Here is a 20,002-nt window from a genome sequence, read left to right as displayed (position 1 = left end):
AAAATAACTGATGGGTAGGGTATACAGGAGAGGTAACTAAGAGGGGGTGGAGCAAGACTATAAATCTAATAAAGAGAAAGTATATATAAGTGATTTGCATTGAACATCATTTTGTAACTTTCTGCTCAGGTAAAAGATAATTGTTATATTTGCAGACTTTCTCTTCATATTATTGCATACATAAAAGAAATTGGATGGAACTGCCTGAACTGCTGCTATGTTTCTTTTAAAACATAACAAGAGCTTCTGTCACTTCTTACAGTGACTTTGGGTACATAATAAATTGTTTTTGATTATCTCCTATATGTTTACTATCAGTTGATGCTTGATTGTTCAAAGAGAGTAACAGCATAGCTGCAGACCAATTTTAGTGACCACTATTTGCACTTCATCTCATAACATTTGTATCTCTTGCTCTGTGGAAATTAATCAATTTGATTTATTATAGAAAAGCCCTACATTAAAAAATATTAAGGCTTCAAGGTAAAAGATTCAAAAATTAGAAAATGCCAGAATTTGATTTTCCAGCTCCTACTCTAAAGGAAAAAAAAACATGTCTTGACATGGACAGCCCATGCAGCTATCACCCCATCTCCAACCTCCTCTTTTGGCAATTGAATGAGTGGGTCACCCGGCAGTTCCAGGTCCCTCTGAATTCTATCACACGCCTGAATCATGGTCAGTCTGGGTTTTGTCCTGGGTACAGTAAGGAGATGGTGCTTATCAGCTCAGTCAACAATCTTCACCTGGAGATGGACAGGGGAAATTGTTCTTTTGATCTTATTAGATCTTTCAGCAGCTTTTGATATAACTGGTCGGGACCTACTCAAATCATGATTTCATAAAAATCACAAAATTAAGCAATCTCCGTAAAATTCCACACCTAAAAAACCCACCCAAAACACCCAAAAAAAACCTTCCTAAAAATAAAGAGGTGGCAATCCTATTGGCTGCACAGCCCACCACAAATGGGGCTGCCAGCATGAAAATAAGCAGGCAAGATGGCTGCCGCCCCTCCCCACACACACCCAGCCGCAAGATGGACAGCCCTCTCAGCCAATCAGCAGTAAGGGGCAGGCAATACAATGGACAGTCCTGTCCACCAACTGGGGGGAGGGGGCATTGGGGCCCCTCAGTCAGAGGTGTGGGAGGTCCCCACCACCATAAGCTCATGGAAATAGCTGCAGGGCTCACAACCTGCCTGCAAAACTGGCCAGTGATAATGTAATTGCATGACTTGGTGGTTACTTGTGAGATTGCTTTGAATTGGTTCCACTCTTTCCTGGCAGGGAGGGCCCAGAGAGTGGTGATAGGCAAGTGCTTGTTAACTCACTCACCCAAAGTCACCTCTGCTGGGACTTGAACCCAGATCTCCCACTGGTGGCAAGATTTGCTTCATGTTATCTCACTCACCCCAATTCACTTCAGCTGGGACTTGAACCCAGATTGCTTGTCATCCCATCAGGACCTCTCATTTGGGGTCCCCCAGGGTTTTGTACTGTCACACCTCCTCCCGTTCAGTATGAATCTGAGACCGCTGGACAAGACGGTGCAGAGATGTAGAGATGCCATCAGCCTGATGATGGCATCCAGCTCTACCTTGCATTTTCATTTAACCAGTGCTCTCTACATGGGGCTGTCCTCGAGGATAGTCCAGAAGCTGAATCAAAATGCAGTGTCCCTAAAGTCAACTGAGAGCAACCTCCTGCAAATGCCATGGGTGTGTCAAGTTTGGTGGAAACAAATAGGAGGTTGTTCTAGGTAATTGCCCCTCAGCTCTGGAGCCCTCCCCTTAAAACCCATGATAGCCTCAGCCTGGAGATCTTCCAAAAGCATTGCAAGACCTTTGCATTTCAGGCCTTCAGCAGCTGGGGTTAAGTCTGGGGAAACTGTCTGGGTAGGATGTTCTACTAAGTTATTTTATTTTATGTTTTCATCTGTCATTATAATTTATGTTTTGTTTTGTTTTCACTGTAAACCACCCTGAGCCTCTTTTGGGGAGGGTAGCATATAAATCTAATCTAATCTAATCTAAATTGGTAAAACTTTGATTCAGGTCTCTTGAGGGTATGAATTATGATACAATTTTTACTGACATAGTCTCACAACATCTCCACTCCTGTACTGCCATGATGCTTATTTAATGACTCCTTATCCAGTATATTGTTTGAGCATTATTGTTCAAGTGTGCCCCAACATCTTATTTACAGCACACTATATGAAGTCTGCTTCTGAAGGACAGAATTATTAATTTCCTAGGGCATCATCACTACAATATCTGACTCCTCCATAAACATGAATGAACTTAACACCCCTATGAGGTTAAAGGTACTAATGCCTGCAACTGACAAATGGGAAGATGAGACAGGGGGAAATTAAGACTAATTTTGGATATCCAACAGGAAGATGCCCAATACTCAATATTTTAGAATGCTTAAAATATATAACACTTTGTATGTTTTAAATGATTCACCAAACATCAGACACAAGCTAACAGAATCAGAAATACAAGCCAGTTCTCCATGGCATCTTTCAACTGCCTTCTTAGGCTGTTCTTTCTTTTCCTGAAGTCCCTTGCTCCATGCTCTGTACCATGGGAAACAAACCTATGGCCCATGATATGGCTCCAGGACCACCTCATCTGACCTGTGGGGTTTGTAGGAAGGCCAGGAATTTGGGAGTGGGACCTGCAGAGGTGAGACTCACTGATGAAATGCATGGCACAAGTCCTGTTGGGGACGTGTGTTGGCGGGGCACAGGGACAACTGCTGCAGGAACCTCCACAACTGCTGCTGCTGCTGCTGCTGCTGCTGCCACATCTAGATTCAGCCTGCAAGGAGCCCTGCAGTTTGGATCCAGCCCAGGGGCTGAGATGAATCAACACCCCTATTCTATACAACATGAAACTTCTGCAGTTAATAAGGCAGAGGTCCTACAGACAACAGTCTTATTTACCGCCAAAAATGGATCTGTAGATAGATACACAGATGGACTTTGTTTTTACAGCTGCTCATTCAACAAAATTCACCAGTACAATATTGGCATTAAAAAATATACCACGCGATTCCAAGTCATACTTCCCCTACTGATTTCACTGATTTATTCAGTGAGTTTCTCCTCTTCGTGGAAAGTGCCAGTCCCAGGGAGGAACTAACGGGCTGCCATCATTTATTGTGCTCTATGTGTTTGTCTGCATAGGGGGAGAGTCCAGAAAAACCGCTCTGCAATAGCTCCAAGTATGGCCATACAACAATCGGTTCTACAGACCAAAGCAGAGACCCACTTCTCTCTGCACCAGCCGTCCTCAACCTTTCTTCACCCCTCCATAACTTTTGTGAATGGAGTGGCACCCAATTTAAAAACTAATTTATATATCACAGTACTTACCTCCTTGCAGAAGGGCCAAGCAATGGCAGTGGAGGATGGATCAAGCAGGGACATGCCTGAGCTTATCTCCTCACACCCAGGGGCACCCTTGAAAGGATCAGCTGGGCCCTGGCTGAGAATCACTGCCTTACACACATGCACTGACTGCTCTAGCTTGTGACTGGGTCTGGCAGAGGGGTTGGGGGTCAGGAGCAGTCTTCCTGCAGGGGCACAGCCTAATTCACCCCGCTTCTTGGGCCTCCCCTTGGCGGCATTTCTCAACCCGTGGGCCGAGAAGAATCAGTAGCAAGGAAAGCGGTGGCTGAAGTGGGGGCGCACAAATCCCATCTTTATTACGGCGGGGGGCAAACCCCCGAGGCTTGGGGAAGGCTGCCTTACACCTATAGCCACAAGGGCGAGCCAGGGAGTAAATTCACAGTGAATTCCCAGTGCGCGCTCACCCGCGCGGGGTAGGCCAGGCCGCAGGGACGAGGGCAACCCGGGGGAGGGGAGGCAGCCCCGTCCGGCCGCCTGTCTGCGCAGCTCCCCCTTTTCCCTACCCCTGAGACTCAGCGCCACCAGCACCACCGCGAGCCGGGCCCGCCGCTCCCCGACCCGGCCCGGCCTCCCCGCGCGTCACGGCGAGCGACCCGCCTCCGACGCGCCGGGCGTGCTGGGAGCTGTAGTCCACGTCCGTCCCCGCTCCCGCCGCCACCCGCCCCGGCCAGGCAACTTCCCGCGGTCCCCCTCGCCCTTCCTGTTTTCGGCCGGCGCTGGAGCCAGGTAGAGTCGCGCTCGGGTGCGGGCCCCGGCGGGGATTCGGGCAGAGCCCCCGGGGCAGCTGCAGCGGGGTCGCGGGGAGAGGGTCCGGCCGCCCTACCAGCCGGCGCCCGGTCTGAGCCCGCGTTGGTCCCCTGGCCCTCGCCCGGGGCGATCCCGGTTCGTTTTCATGCGAGCGGCCTTTTGTTCCAGGTGAAGTCGGAGCCGCCTGGGCTCCCCGGCCCCGGGGCACACGCTCTCTTCCCCCTTTCTTAATCCGCGCAGTGGAGGTTACTTCAGGGAGGAGGAAAGCCACCTGCTTTCCAGGCGCTAGATAATATTGTCAGGTTGTACTTCTCCTAACGCAGCATACTAGAGAGTTTTAGGGCTATTTTATCTGGGGTCAGTGTAACCATCACCTCACAGCTCCAAGCATCTCAGCCTGCTCTAGACGGGGCTCCCTCCCCCAACACTGCAGCTTGAAAGTCCGCCATGCAGCCCCCATGCCCAGAGCCTGCCCCATCCCTGCTTCGTACCCTGCCGCTGAATCTGCAGGTGTGTGTATCAGGTCTCTGCCACTGGCCGTCTTGTGTCAGTTGCAGTGCAATGCAGGGCTAGGACTGACAACCAGGTGACAGAGGCGGCAGTGGGAGTCAGCAGCTGCCAGGCTTTCATGCATCTCTGGTTTCTTGCTGAAGAGGACCAGTGAATCCAACAGAGACTCCTATGCTTTCTGTATGTACAGCTACTCCTCACTTAATGTCCTAGTTATGTTCTTGAAAAATGTGACTTTAAGCAAAATGATGTTAAGCAAATCCAACTATGTCACATCAGTTACCTACTAGCAGGCAGCAGCCAAACAACATTATAACCGGACATTGCATGACTTTAAATGAGTGTGTTCTCTAATAGATCAGTGACATGATAATGAAACAATGTTAACCTGGACAACATTAAGTGAGGAGTTACCTGTACCTGCCAGGAGATTTCCTTCACTTGGAAAAGGTCTGCCAGCAAAGCCATGTAGTGTAGGTAGGCCAAAGCTTATACATCCACACTTCAAGCTGCTTTGTGGTTACAAAATTCTTTCTACTAGCTGACCAAAAATGATTTCTCTTGCTGCCTGACAGCAGGTATGTGTAGACATGCCTACAGCTTCTGCCAACTCCTATGGTTCCTTCAGCAGTTGGTGCCTCCCATTCACTTTGCATCTGGCCAGCACAACAGCTGTAGTACAGCCACCAGAAGCACATGACTGCAAAAATTGTGTAGCAGCCTCCTTCTGACAGCTGCTATTAGCAGAATTTATGGCACAGAAACAACTTAGTGCAGACAAGATCTAAGAGTTCTGGTAGAAAGATGGAGTCTAAACTCACCAAAGAGCTTTAGGTTCAGAAACACTCAACGTTTTGCTGGTAGAATATGGTAGTAAGGATGAGAGAACATGACTAACAGACTGGTGCATGTTTTGTCTGACCACTGGGGAGAAGCCCAAAGTGTGCTTGAACTGGGTTTAAACTTTTGTAGTAAACTATTTATACACTATTATAGAGCAAGGATTCTTAATCTGGAGGGTCTATATGTGCAGCACCTATTAAGAACATTACATGTGTTTTGTGATCCGGAGGGGGAGCTTACTAAGGAGATGGTGTGAAGTAATATACGGTATGATCTGTATTACATGGTTTTGTTGCTCTATGGATATTCAGTGCTCTGGTTGAGTAGGCACAGTGTACAGGATAGTCATTGTAGGAGGGTATCTTGTTTGTGTTTGAAAGGGGGAGGAATAATGGACCCTATGGGACATGTAAAACGTGGCTTTTGTATTTTGGGGTCTGGAGTATCTGTGATTATCTGAAAGGGTATGGTGACATTAACAGTATTTGAATTGGTGAGATCTTTCCATAGCAATTGTTAGAAGTGTAGCCCCCATGCTGTTTGTGGGGTCCACAAATGCTGGTCCCATTAGCTAACAAACAGGCTTTTCTAAAGTCTAGGGCTAAAGAACAAACAAGGGATTTGATGCATCCCTGATTAGGCAGGGAATATAACTCCTATTGTTTACATAGTTTTAAAAAAGCAGTTAGCAGGGATTGTTTCAAGGCAAAGTGTTAATTTGAATAATTCACAGGTACTTAACGTGGGACATTGAGTTTGGTTGTCTGTATGGTCTGGATTTGATGCACCTCAAAATGCTCTAATGCAATCAAACTTGTGTTTGTCAGTGTTTAGCCTGTTCCAGCCACTTTTAAAAGAGAAGCCACACAATTGTAGCATAGTTTGGTTTCTAGCCCACCACCCCATGTTGAGAGGGGGGTGGAAAAAGGATCCTGCTCTTCAAGTAAATATTTTATCATTAAGTAAAAAGAGTAGTGACCCCACCCTTCTGTGTTTTATTGATTGCTACAGAGCTATTCATTTGGTTCATAGTGCACTGTTCTTTTCAGGACAATTTCAGAGGACCTGCCTTTTATCTTAATGCCTCTGTTTTGAATGTGGGCCATAAAACTTTGGAGTGATACTTTCAAAAGCACTTTGTTTTGGCCTTGTTATTTTTCCTTACTGCAGCATCTAGTATGAGCTGAGAAGAGACCCATATGGAAGGAATGAAAGCTCCAGGAGGGGAGGATGTTGTTGAGTGAGTGGCAGAGGAGAAAGAATCATTTATGAAGGAAAAGCCAGTTTACAAACTATTGAGGGGAGAGCAGAGTAACTGCATCAAGGATGTCAAACCAAAGCAGCTGTGGATGAGTGGTGCTGGGCTGGTCTGCAGGCCTGATTGGGCCCATGAACACACACACCCCATGACCTTCTTTCTCCTTCCCTAGCATACCTGATCTGGCTGCCACTCTGGGTCCCTTACTGTGACTGCTCCAGGATCTGAGCCGCACAGCATGGGTGCCATGTGTAGCAGTTTGGTGGGAGCAGCAGCTGTGATTCATGCAGTGACTGCCGCAGCTGGACTGCACTACAAGCAATACCTGCCCCAATTGTGCCATACGTGACACCTGCTCCAGCTAGTCTAGAACCCACACTGCACATGGCACCTGTGAGCGTTGTGTGCAGTGTGGGTCCTGGACCACCTAGAGCAAGCACCATGTGCAGCACATATCCCAGAGTGCATGCCATGTGGCACAGTCTAGCTGGGGCAGCCATTGTGTGCAGTACTGCTCCTGCTACTGAACTGTGCTGTTCTTACTGCTCAGGATCTGTGCCGCTTGTAATGGGGGAATCATAGACCAGGAGTTAGATCGTGTATGCTAGGGGAGGCAAAAGGTCTGTGGGCTGGATCCAGCCTGTAGACTACCTCAGTGTCATTGGTACATGCTATACTCTGCAGTGGTGGCCTTAGAAATGTTGGGGCCCTGGGCAAGAGAGTCAGTTAGGGCCCCTTAGAGGTAGGTATTCAGGTAAATATTAACCCACCACAGTTGTATCATAGATATTTTTAAAATTCTTTCAGGGAATTAGATAAATAGTTGTGTTAAAATGCAACTAGAGCTTTCCTTGCAAAGACTTCCCCCCCCACCCCTCCAAAAAAATTTCGGCCCCCTAAAGTGTGGGGCCACAGGCAGTCACCTGGTTTGCCCTCCCTTAAGACCACTACTGTACCCTGCATAGTACAGACCCAGGGGCACCAAGGAGCTGGATAGCAGGGCTCCCAAGGCTGGATCTAACCCTAAGGCCATATATTTGACACCCCTGACCTACATACTCATAGATTATGGGAGCTGAAAGGGATCCAATTGATCATTGTGTCCAACACCCTACCCCTGGCAGGAAAGAGGACCAAGGTCAGGTGACCCCAGCCAGGTGATTGTCAAGCCGCCTCTTGAAGACCTCCATGTTAGTTCATAGTACCATCTCTCTTGGAAGCCCATTCCAGACTCTGGCCACCCTTACTGTAAAAAATTTCTTCCCAATGTATAACCTAAATCTACTCTCCACTAGTTTGCACCCGTTATTAAAACATGTTAGTTGTTCACACACTGTGGTGATGAACAAGCTATAGATTTACAGCAATTACCTGTTAAGAAAAATGGCAAAGCCAAACACTGAAAAGTTATGACATACAACATTTATTCATCTCCCTAGTGTAGGGGCCAGCAACCTTTTTCATATTGTGGGCCAAAACAACCCATCCTCAGTCTGGCTCTGGTCAGATGGCTTCAGTGTCAGTAGCAGGGAAGCTTTTCCTGTGTCCCTACTGGAGCCACACAGCTGGGAGCCATGCCTATGCCACCACTGTTTCCCCTCAGGTCCCCAGCTGCAGTGCAGGTGCAACTCCCAGCTGAAGGGTAGTTGAGTTAGGGCTGGGTAGGTAGAAGCTGCTTCTGCTTTTCCTCATCCCCATCCTTCTCCCCCCACACAGCCCTGCTACAGCACAGGTCCACTCTGGCTGGAAGGTGCATTTGCACTGCAACCTTGGGAAAGGGACATGGCTGGCAGGAGGGGTGGGGGTAGGACAGGCAGTAGAGCCATGAGCACTGTTTCAAGCTCTCTGGCCCTGGGGCAGCTCCTTGCTGCTTAGTTCCAGTACCGGCATGGGCACAGGCAAAGCCTGAGACTCAGCAGGCTGGATTCAGTGGTTCCATAGGCTGTACCGTGCTGACCCCTGCCCTACCACACATGCATGTGACCATTTACTATTTTCCCCATCAAGACTCCCATCTCCTTTAGTGCACAAGATAGACAAGGTTCTGTTAAAGAACAGCTGTTTGAAATTACATTTTCTTCTTGCTCAGTGCATGGCTACATGCCTTGCTTACAGTGTTATCCAAAGGACAGACTCATTAAGTTTCCCTGTGGGTTTTTCTGTAGTGTTCATCATTATAAGATTAGGTACTTCATATGCTTAAATAGGTTCTCACAACATGCAAGATGAGGAACTGATATATCCATTCTGTAGATAGGAAAATGAGGTCTAGAAAGCATCCACAGATTTTGGATGTTCAATTTGAGATACCTGTGGCTCAATTTCATAATGCTTAGCACTATATACAACTTTACATATTTAGAACATTTCTGAATTATTTCAAATTTGCAGTTGATTTACAGAAAGGCTGAGAGCTGTGATGGCAGAGGTGCTGATGCTTAATACAGAAAAGGGAAGAACACTATTAGTCATCCACAGTAAAAAGTGTGATTTAAACTACTCATCATTTCAGTGGAACTCTGTGGCAGTAGCCAGTGTGAAATCCAGTTCTTCTGTGAAGAATTCAGCTGTTGTCTTCTGTTTCTGTCTTCCTACCATCTCCTGCAACAAATGAAACAGGGATCCATGGGTGAACTGCCCTTTTTGTTCACACAATCACTGAACATTACAGGGGTCTAAATAGTCATGTAAATCAGACTGTACTGCCATGCATATCTACAAGGAAGCCAAGTTAAGTTTGCATATGCAAACTTAAGTTTTGGCATAATGTTTTGTTTTGCCATCTTGATCATCATATATTGATATATGAACAACAAATGACCAGTTGATTTGGGGGGGGGGGTATGCTTTGTTGTTGTTTTGTGTTTTTTAAATGCAAATAAAAAACAAACAATGCACACCAGCCATTCCCCTTTTCCTTCCCAGAACTGTGTTGTCACCACATCAACACCCATAGGAATCATCAGTAAGGCTGGGACCTTAGGATTTGTTCAACTGTCAGAGATCTAAGTTTCATACCTCTACTTCCCAAGCCCTTTTTGCATGGCTGACCCTGTGGTAGGGATGTGGCTGCATAGAACCGTGAGGGCCAACCTTTTTGGCAGCCCTGTGCCCTTGCTAAGTGTTAGTCTAACCTTGTTCCCCTGCACTGCTTTCTGCTTCTAACCCCATGTGCCACTGTGTTCCCTCCTCTGCCAGATGCCACACACACAAGCTGCTAGGGGTGCACTGATAAAGATTTTTGGGGCCAATATTGATGGCCAATTATTAACAAGCCATATCGGCTGATACAGACCCAGTTGCTGATATGCAGCTTGGAGAGCAGCGTCCAGCTGGTAAGTCTGAGGGGGCAGGGAAGAGGGGCAGAGGAGGACAGATCAAGGCCTTCATGGTGAGGGAGGGAATAGGGCTGGGGCAGAGCCAGGCAATGCCCAGGCAGGGCACAGGACAGAGCCAGCAGCTCATTTGGGGGTGTGGGGTGGGGCAGCATCTCCCAGCCACTGTGTGCACCCCCAAGGAAGGCATGAGGGGCATGTGCCCCCTGGATCTGTGTCCAGGGTGAGGGAAGGCTGCCCACTTGAGCCTATTGCTGCCCCTGGCACTTCTCCCAGTGTCACTGCCTGCCTCAAGTGCAGCCCGTGCCACTGGGAAAAGGGCCCCTGTAGCTCCTCTCCCAGTGTCACTACCCACCCTGAGCACAGCCCCAGCCCAGCCCCCTCCCCCTGGGAAGAGCCCAGCACCAGCCCTAGTCTTGAGCAGGCAGCCTGCCCTCTCCCCATGCACAATCTGGGGGAAATATGCCCTCCATGCCTCCCCTGGGGGTGTGCATAGTGGCTGGGAGCTGCTGGCCCCCTACACCTCCTGGGATGAGCTGCCGGCTCCATCTTGCAACCCACCCGGTCCGCACCTGGCCCTTACTCAGCCCTACTGCCTCCCTCACCACAGGAGCCCAGATCTGCCCTCCACCCCCTTAGACTTACCAGCTGGACATTGCTTTCCAAGCTGCCAGGCTACAGTCCTGGGCCCATGCATGTTGTGGCTGCGTGCATACATGCATCATTTAATCAGTGATATTAAAATCGGCCACATCAGCCAAAAATGTCAATTTTCCTTTTACTGGTGCCGATACAATATGAACCAATGTATCAGTGTACCTCTAGAAGCTGCCCATGCCACTTGTGGCTCATGGCACAGGTTGGCCATCCCAGCATAAAGCCAGGTTTCCTGTCTGGTATAACCTGTTTATCTCATGCCAAGGGCAGAGTTATGCAGATACCTGCCCATCTGATCGGTTTCTCTTCCAATTACATAAGAAGGGTGGGGATATGAGCAGGTTGGAAGCAACTGGAGGCCAGGGGTTAAATATAGGGAACAGGAAGATAGGGTCACAAATGAGAAGACAGGAGAAAAAAAAAGGTAGGAAATAACAGCAAGTCAGGAGATAAGTGCTCAGGAGGAAGGCAGTAAAAGTCAGTGGTTTTCAGCCTGTGGTCTGTGGACCCCTGGGTCTGCAGATTATGGCCAAGGTGTCCACAAAGATGACCTATCAAAAGTATGTGAACCCACACTTACAATTCAAAGGGGTCTGCACCTCTATTCAAAATTTCTCCCAATAAGGATGTAGGGAGAAGAGATCTGAAAGAGACTGGATAGAAGGCAAGAACTATGGAAGATAACTAAGAGGGGGGAAAGAGACCATTAAAAGAAAAGAATAGACATGACCACAGTGCTCTTCATGGAAGGCTTATGAAAGGCTTTTCATTAGTTCACTAATTCCAAACTTAACTCCAATTTGTTTGGAGCCACACTCATAAGCCTTCCTAATTAACTGCCCTTCATACCATGCTTCAACATTGAAAGGGTCCAGAGGAGGGCCACTCACATGATCTGGGGACAGCAGGACAGGTCCTATGATAATAGGCTATGGGACCTCAACCTGTTCAGCCTTCACAAGAGAAGGCTGAGGGGGGACTTGGTGGCTGTCTACAAACTTACCTGGGGGACCAGCAGGGAATGGGAGAGACCCTGTTCACCCATGAACATCCCAGAGTAACAAGGAATAACAGCCGTAAATTGCTTGAGAGTAGGTTCAGACTGGACATTAGAGGACATTATTTCATTGTCAAGGCAGCTAGGATCTGGAACCAACTTCCAAGGGAAGTGGTGCTACCTTGCGGGTCTTTAAGAGGAGGCTTGACAATTACCTAGCTGGGGTCACGAGCCCAGTATTCTCTCCTGCCCAGGGCAGGGGGTCAGACTTGATGATCTACTTAGGTCACCATGTGTTGATTCTTTTCTGCTAATGCTCTCTTTCCTTGCTCTTAGTTATCTCCAGGTATCCTGATGTTCTCTCTTTTTTTTTTTTTTTAAATCAAATTCTTCAATTAAAACCTCCAAAAATCCATGTTTTTCTGGGATTAAAATGAAACTCCACTTTTATTTATTTATAAAAATAAAAAGAATAAAGTGGCACATACATACATACATACCAGTTGAACACAAAGTTTTATTGATATACTTACAATTTTAAAGCAGTTTGGAAGCCTCTCAGTGCCTTAAAAATCACTATAATAAAATACATTCTAAAATACCTATATGTTTATCATGGAAAGTCAGAGCTCCCTCTCCCCTTCACTCACCATGACATGGGTCCAACTGTGGCTTCTCTCCCCCACTAGTGTTTATGGTGCTGAGTAGCTCTGATATGCCAGTGCCCTGCCCATGCCATTGCCTCTCACTCCTGACCCACAGCCCCCTGCCCCCCCCAGCTGCCAATTCTACAGGGCAAGGGACCCAGATCCACAGTCCCTTGCACCCCCACAACAACACCTGAGCCCCAGCTGCTGCAATAGAGCAAGGCAAGGAACCCACCTCCCCACCACAGGCAGCATGGCTGGAGTACAGCCCATTCTGGGGGGGCAAGGGCAGATGCTGGCTACCCTGTGCAGGCTTGGGCTCCCTGCTGCTCTCTCCCCAGTCTCTGCAGCAGAGCGGGAGAGACTTGGCACAGCAGGGCAGAGTGGGGCAAAGAAGTTCAGTGCTACTGCCACAAGCCTCACGCTGTCATGGCATGTGTCCCCTACCTACCCAGCAGCCTCAAGAGACAATTCCACACTGCTACCCTCACTGTTGCCAGGCAGGTAGGAGGCAACTTGCTGTTGCAGTGCAGGGCTCGCATCAGCAAGGAGCTTCCCTGCCTCACTCTGTCCTGTTGTACTGGGTCCCACCCACCAGGCCATGGAGGCCCCAGAGGGAGGGCAGCAGAGTAGGCAGCCTAAGCCTGCAGCGGACAGCCCATGTCTGCTCCCTTCCCACGCACAGATCTCGGGAGTACATGCCCCCTGCCACGGTGGGCCAGCCACCCCACTGCCCCCAGGAGGAGCCACCTGCAACTCCATCCTACTCCCTGCCTGGGCCATGTGACTGCACATTCTAGCACCAGGCCTCAAGCCCCACACATTGCCCTATCTGGGCAGCAGCCCCAGCCCTGCCCATGGAGGCTTCAACCTCATTTTCCCCTCCCCACCAGATTTTCCTGCAGGGAGCTGAGTCCTCCTCCTACTCCCCCCAGCCCCTTGCAGGCTGGAACTCTGCCAGCCTGCAAGGGGAGACCCACTGTTTCCCACTTCAAAATGAGAAAATCTGAGTTTTACCATGTTTTTCTGTGGTAAACACATAACCGGATCCCTGGTTCTCTCATAGTTTTTCTTTTCCATCCATACTCTTTTAGGTCTGTTCTCCCAACTCCACCCGCATACAAAAAGCCTTTATGTTGCTAGGAGCATCCAGTTGTTTCTTGATGGTGGTGTATAGCTGAAGTCAACTTTTCTTGTGGCTAAACCTTGTTGTGACAAGAAATAAGCAACCCATGAGCCAGTTCCTAAGCACGTAACTCTGCCTGCACATGTTACTCCTGTTATTTTCTTAGGGAATCTTGTGGGAGGCAAAGAGCCATTAGGAGATTCCAAGAGCCAACCTGCACTTTACCCACAACATTACACATGTAGTAAGTAGAAAGCTTAAAATAGCTCCAGGGTTTATGCAGCATTTTCTTACCCTTTCTCTTTGCCCAATACCACCACTGGACCAGACAAAGCACCAGGGACTCCCCAGGCTGGAAAACACTGATCTAGGTACCTCTCAGCATTTAGACATGTATTTAATAGTACAAGGCTTTAGCAGTAATGCTTACATATTTATCCTTTAGCTTTTTGAGGTTTTGTTTTTCCACTAGCTCAGTTGCTCTTTTTTGTAACTTCCTACTTCAGTATTAAGCTGTAGAATGTCTAGTATTTGTTCCTTTTCTTGTTACTTACTTCTCTTTTCCCCATCTTCTCCCTTTCCTTCCTTCTTTCCCTACCTCCACAATTTTAAATTACAGGGTATTAACAATTCTGACCTGTGTGCATCTGCACCATTCAAGCCCCATGTTAATTAGTTTAAAAGACAACATGTGTAACCCATGTACTTACTTTTATGCACACCCACTTGACCCCAAATAAATGCTTTAAAATGGTCTGTGATAACAGGATCTTTAAAGTCCATCCTAATTTAAGAGAGATTGTAGAGAAAGAAAGTCCAGTAAAGTGAATAGATGCTGTTTATTCGAGGATTCAGCTAGAAATTTAAACATCTGAGACTAAAATTGTGATTCTCTGTCACACACATACTCACTCTCTCTCTTCCTGTTTTACTTGAAAGGTCACTTTGCACCTCATAGTTCTGTTCTTGTGGATACCCAGACCCACCCAGTCTGGCAGCTAGTCACCTATTTCCTGCCAATGCCTAGTTGAGGTCCAGGAAGTAGGTAAGATGGTGGAGTAGCACTTAAATCCCCTCACAAAAATGCAGCTTTTGTGCTCTGCATTTGACATATGGCTGTGGATGGTATGTGGCTGCCTGTCTTATGCATAATAGCCTAAGAGCTAGAGGACTCACCCGGAAAGGGGGATTTTAAAAAGGTTTCCCTTCAGCCTTAGAGAGTTCAAATGAACATCTGCACCTCCCAGGATTTGCCCGAATGAGTAGACTCAAGAGAAGGCAGGGGTGAGGGAGCTATTTCTCAATCCTGTTGAAGCTGTGCAACTGTCTGGAAAGGAGTGTCTAGAAAGGAATAATGCAACAGGGACTCTGTAGTATAATGGTGAAGGTATTGCTTAATAAATAATGGAGCCAAGGAAGAAGGCCAAGCATTATGGAAAATAAGGGATGTTAGTGGTTTGCAGGTCAGAAATGGCAATTGGAAGGGAAGCTGGCAGTGTGATAGAACAAGTAAGTTATGGGGGGCGGGGGAGGGGGGAAATTACACATGCCCCCCCCCCCCGGCTCCCCACGCTGTGCCTCTGGATGAGCCGCCAGGCTCCAATCGTCTCACGACCCAGCCCAGCTGGGGTCCCATTCACAGATGGGCCGTCTTGTGGGACCATCCCCACAGTGCAGGGGGGAGCGGGGTAGGGGTGAATGATTTGCTCCTGCCCCACTCCCTCCTGCACTGTAGGGGTCTTGATCTGCCTGCCTGCCTCCCACCCCCAACCCCCCAGTCCAGGCATTCATAAGGAAGTAGATTGAAAGAAACTTACCCTGCGCAGTCAGTTCAGCGGGCAGGTATCTGAGTGTGCGTGCCTTCCCCTCCCCCCCCTGCATCTGAGGCATAAAACTCTTAGATAACCAGAATTTTTAGGTAATCAGCACCCCCCTTAACACACTCATGCAGGATAACAAAGCTTTTACTGTAGAACTTACATCTGCTGAGGAAAGCATGCATTTTGAGTGCAGATCGTCCTGGTTACTTGGTTATTCCACTTCACTAATTACCAGGAGTTCTTCCGCACCCCCCGAAAGAATTAAAACAAAACTTTTAATTTCCTAAATTTAGGTCTTGATTCTAGTTTCATGCACCTCACTTCCCTATGGATGCAGCTTGTTTGAATTCTATATATGTAAAAGTACAAGACAGAGCAAAATTTTTTCATCAATATTTTGCCAAGCATCATGTTTATGTATAATATTCTTGATTCAGAGATGATACCTTTTTTAGGCCAATTATTTTCAAATCATACAACACCATCTTCTGAACCATATTTCAAGAAATCCTTGTATAACCATGAAGATGTTTTTCCAGAAATGTTGTAGTTCTTCACTGAAGTGCCAGCACAGCTTAGTGACAGGACAGAATCAGTTCTCAGGTTACCCCACATGAAATTCCCTTCACAGAATGGGAGCTCCCAAGTAGCTACCTCTGACCCTTCAACTAGCAATTGACCCTCTGGCTGCTTTGCATCAGGCCTCACCTAGGTGTGGGGTTTTGTTGTAGCAGGGCCAGTATCTTAACTATTTGTTATAACCATCTTGTTTTATTTGTTTAGGTTCAAATATTTACAGAAGCTAGCAGGAGGAAGTGCGTTCTTCAAGTATGGAAGAGGATACTAAACAGCTCCTGATCCCTGATGGAGGTGATGATGAAAGTGATTATGGAATTATGAACATTCAGTTTAGCTCAGAAGACCTTAAATGCAAAAGGTGAGGGGGAAGGTCTAATCTTAATACAACATTGGAAATGGTTGTCTTCTTATATTTATGAGAAGAATTCTGTGAAGGAAACAAAAACAAACCAACTAACATTTTACATTTGCTGATTTTTATAAATCAAAGTTTCTTTTTGTGTGCAGTCAGTGTCATTTTAAGCACCACCTGCATTTCACAGAATACATTTTTTATTTTTCTCTTTTCCTTTAAGAAAGAGACCTTGCTCTTGAAAAGTTTAGTGACCTTGCTTCACTGAGGGCATGCTAGAATGCAGTTGGTTTGAAGAGATATATATGCATGCATGCAATAGGTCTTGTGGGCACATAGGGTACTCCAAGCGGACCTGCAGCTCCTACCTGGGTCAGACTCCATTGCCAGTCTCCCACGCCTTGTTTTTAGTAGTAGAAGTTGATTAAGGGAGGTTGTCAACAGGCCTTAGAATGAGCCTTATTCCTAAGAACTTCTCACTGGGTCTTAATCCAGCCCTCTTGGCCTAAGTAGGCCCCTGTAAAACACCTAAGGGCAAGTTGTGTAGCCTATTTTCCTCCCCTATATCACACCCCAGGCCTCACAGGTCTCATCATATCATTGTTCACTTGTTGGGCTCTGACCTCTTCAGCTTCTGCCCTTTTCTTCCCAGAAAGGCCTTCTAGCCCAGGCCCACTGTGTTGGACCTGGCTGTGGCACTAGCTTTGGTTTGTCCGTCTCTGGCTCCAGCCCTCGTCTGGGCTCAAGAATAGCTCAAGCCTTGAGCCTGCAGGTGAAGGGATCAAGACAAGCTTCTGCTCTTCAGGTACAAATGGAACCTCTAAGCCACCCCTTGCAGTCCCCACTGCCACCTGCAAGCAGGCTCACAGGCTTCTTGCTCTCTTCAAGGAGCAGGCACATCCCAGTGCCCTGCTACAATGTACCTGTTTCAAATAGGTCTTAAAACATTCAACAGAATCAATGGGCACATATTTATCACCATGCCTATTAAGATTTTTACTTACTGGAAAATGTAGTACCACTAACTTAGTGGTGAGAATATCCATGAGAAGCCACCTGACTGTGGGTATGAGTACAGCTGCACAACTTCACCCAGGTCGTATGATGCATATGCCATACACCATACCGTGCTGCATGTTTGTTTTCCAACCTCACTGTATAGCGGGCACCCCTCCCTGCTATACCATGCCAGCAGCCCCACTGGCCTCTGATCACTGGACCATGCCACGTGCCTCGTGGCTGCTGCTGCCGCCATTGGAATCTTCAAGCTCCTTCTCCCTCTTTTGGTTTCTACTTCCTGCCTCCTTAGACCGGGACTTGTTGGGTAAAAAGACTGAGAAATGGAGACAGGGATAGACTGGATGAAGGGAATGAGAGTAGGCTGAGGAGCCAAGAGTAGGGAAGAATCAGGACTTGGGTAGACTGCAGGCATTGGGCAAAAAAAGTCATTTGTGGAGGGAAATGGGCAGAAGAGTCCACCTTTTGCCATCAGTTACTCAGCTAGCAGAAGTCAACATGGTGGCTCTTAAGATTCCTTGTGATAGAATTTGTTTTTTTCCAGTTTGTATTAAAAAAAACCTAGGAAATTACATGCACTTACTTACACCAAACCTAATTGCTTTTAAGGAATATTCTTATGTTGGAAAGTCAAACAGTTCCAAGTTAGGAAGTGCCAGAATTAAGGATGCCTGCATAATCTTAATTCACCCTCTTGTGCATTCGTTGCAATACAGTCTTTAAATGACACCATCTCATTATCCCTGTCTGCTTCAGTTTACAAGATGAAATGCTCTGAGTGAATCAGGATTATGTATTAAAGGAGACTTTTCTGCAGCAACCCTGGCTTATTTGGTGCAGAAAATGGAAAGTAGGAAGTGAATGGATCAAGAGGGTGTGAGAAGAGAGATGTTTGGGTAGTTCAGCACTGCCTTGGATGATTGGATTCTATGCTTGCCTCTGCCACAGAGTTCCTCCTCTGTCATTCTACTCAGGTTGTTTGTATTAAGCTTTTCACACAGTCAGTGATTGTAGGTCTTACATTTCCTGGGTCCCTGACAAGATGCACTAAACACTCACAGCTGCAACTGGGGGCTGTGCTTTGAGCATTCGGAGGGCTGTACTGTGGTAGGTTCGCTGAAAAATCAAGTCTACATATTTCAGACTAGGCACCCAAAATTAGTGAGCATTTTTTACATTAATCTCTCTGTATCCCAGCTTCCTTTGCACAGTATGAGGCAGGAGTCCTGTGGAAATAATAGTACATAATTGAAGTCTGTTTCATAATACATATATGCAAAATGGTCAGATTCAAGATTGCACATTCATTCTGGCATTTCCTATCTTCTAAGTGCATACCTTTGCAACATTATTAATGTTCGTTTAATGTCCTTTGGTAAATATACCAAAAATCCCAAATCATAATTTTAAAGTATTTTAGAGTTATACAGTAGAACATTATGCCAGTAATAATTCCAGTAACCCTCTAATAAATACTGATTTTAAGAGAATGTAAAAAAAGATTTAACATACAAGTGGGGGAAGCCCTGCTTACCAGTAGTTGAGCAATCTGCTGCTTTTCAGCTGCAGGGAACAGTACCAGGTGGATCACTTTGGCTCTTTTACTTTTTGACTTTACAGAATGTACTGTGTTTCTGAGGCGGGTGCAGTTTGCACAAGGCAATGGAAGGTGGCACTGTTGTCTCTCAAATTTCCTTTTGACACAGCAGGAGAAGTGAAAAGAAGGGTCTTGGCTGTTAGTATAAGCATTAGTATATGCATGTACATGCGGGCCTGTTTGCTGTTGTATGTTTGGCTTAAGGTTCCAACACTTGAAAAAGCTCCAGGGGCATTTGTGCAAGGATGCCAGGGCCTAAGCCTCTGTGAGCCCCATCTTCCCGTCCTTAAGGAAAAAAAGAAGGGATGGGGACCTCATGGAAACAACAGGGGTGTAGGGCGAGGCACAGTAATATTAGTGTAATGCAGATTAGGAGCTAGCAGAGCCTGCTTGATTGAGGAAGAGGCATTGCCCTCTTGCAAATTGCTGCCTTGGATTTGGCACTGAAAAGGGCCTGGGGCTCTTCTGACTCAGCCAGGCCAGATGCAGGTGCTCATTTGTATGGCTTTAGGGAGTTTCTAGGGGCAGATCATTTCTCTGTATGTGAAAATTGATGGGTAAGAGATGGTGACGCATGGGTAATAAGAGAAGCTGTGATGGGAGAGAGATTATGATCTAGAAAAGGTTTGTTCAAACTGAGGTGCATCCATTGCTTTGTGTGTGCATGTGCACACACAAGTGTGTTGAATCTCTGATTAGCAGAGGAGGGGTTCTGTGCTTTGCCCTCATACTTTATCTCCCAAAGAAAAACCAAAGTGTGCACTTTGAGCAATCTTTTTCCTCAGCCTGTGTTGTTCTGGCACATTAAGTGGTCCACATGCCTTCTTCTCCTTCCTTTTTGCTTGATTTTTGTTTCTGGTTGCTGCATAGCCCACCAGTTTTCTCACTCAGGGTTAACTCTTCAGCCCAGAACTGGCTTTTTTCATCCAGCTAGGCTTACAGTAATACAAAGTTTGATTGGTAGGTGTGGCTGGTGCTACCACAGAAGAATGCCTTGCCTTTCCCCACCCCAACTCTCCTGTCTTTTCATCTTGGTCTGGCAGCAGTATCTGGTATTGGCAGAGCAGAGGGAAAGGCTAGGTCAGATGCTCTTT

At 46.9% G+C, this 20,002-nt stretch overlaps 2 protein-coding genes across 8 annotated transcripts in view; one reads left to right on the top strand and one right to left on the bottom strand.

Moving 5' to 3' along the window:
* Window positions 1-3,906, bottom strand: part of DDX4 (DEAD-box helicase 4) — an 88,484-nt gene extending 84,578 nt beyond the window's left edge. The window contains exon 1 of one of the 2 annotated variants that reach the window (XM_019532078.1): window positions 3,388-3,906. In XM_019532078.1, coding sequence (XP_019387623.1) covers window positions 3,388-3,441 — 54 coding nt within the window. In that variant the 5' untranslated portion in view covers window positions 3,442-3,906. The remainder of the gene's footprint in view (window positions 1-3,387) is intronic. The other variant, XM_019532081.1, reaches the window with a different exon arrangement.
* A 169-nt stretch (window positions 3,907-4,075) lies between these two features.
* Window positions 4,076-20,002, top strand: part of SLC38A9 (solute carrier family 38 member 9) — a 69,174-nt gene continuing 53,247 nt past the window's right edge. For 5 of the 6 annotated variants that reach the window (XM_019532074.1, XM_019532075.1, XM_019532072.1 and 2 more), the window contains exons 1-2: window positions 4,076-4,149; window positions 16,147-16,300. In XM_019532074.1, coding sequence (XP_019387619.1) covers window positions 16,194-16,300 — 107 coding nt within the window. In that variant the 5' untranslated portion in view covers window positions 4,076-4,149; window positions 16,147-16,193. Of the gene's footprint in view, window positions 4,150-16,146; window positions 16,301-18,067; window positions 18,286-20,002 lie in introns of those variants that run through there. The other variant, XM_019532076.1, reaches the window with a different exon arrangement.

Source organism: Crocodylus porosus, unplaced genomic scaffold (assembly GCF_001723895.1).
Source record: "Crocodylus porosus isolate Cpor-Errol unplaced genomic scaffold, CroPor_comp1, whole genome shotgun sequence".
NCBI classification, from domain to species: Eukaryota; Metazoa; Chordata; order Crocodylia; family Crocodylidae; genus Crocodylus; species Crocodylus porosus.
This window is presented reverse-complemented; position numbering and strand designations above follow the sequence as displayed.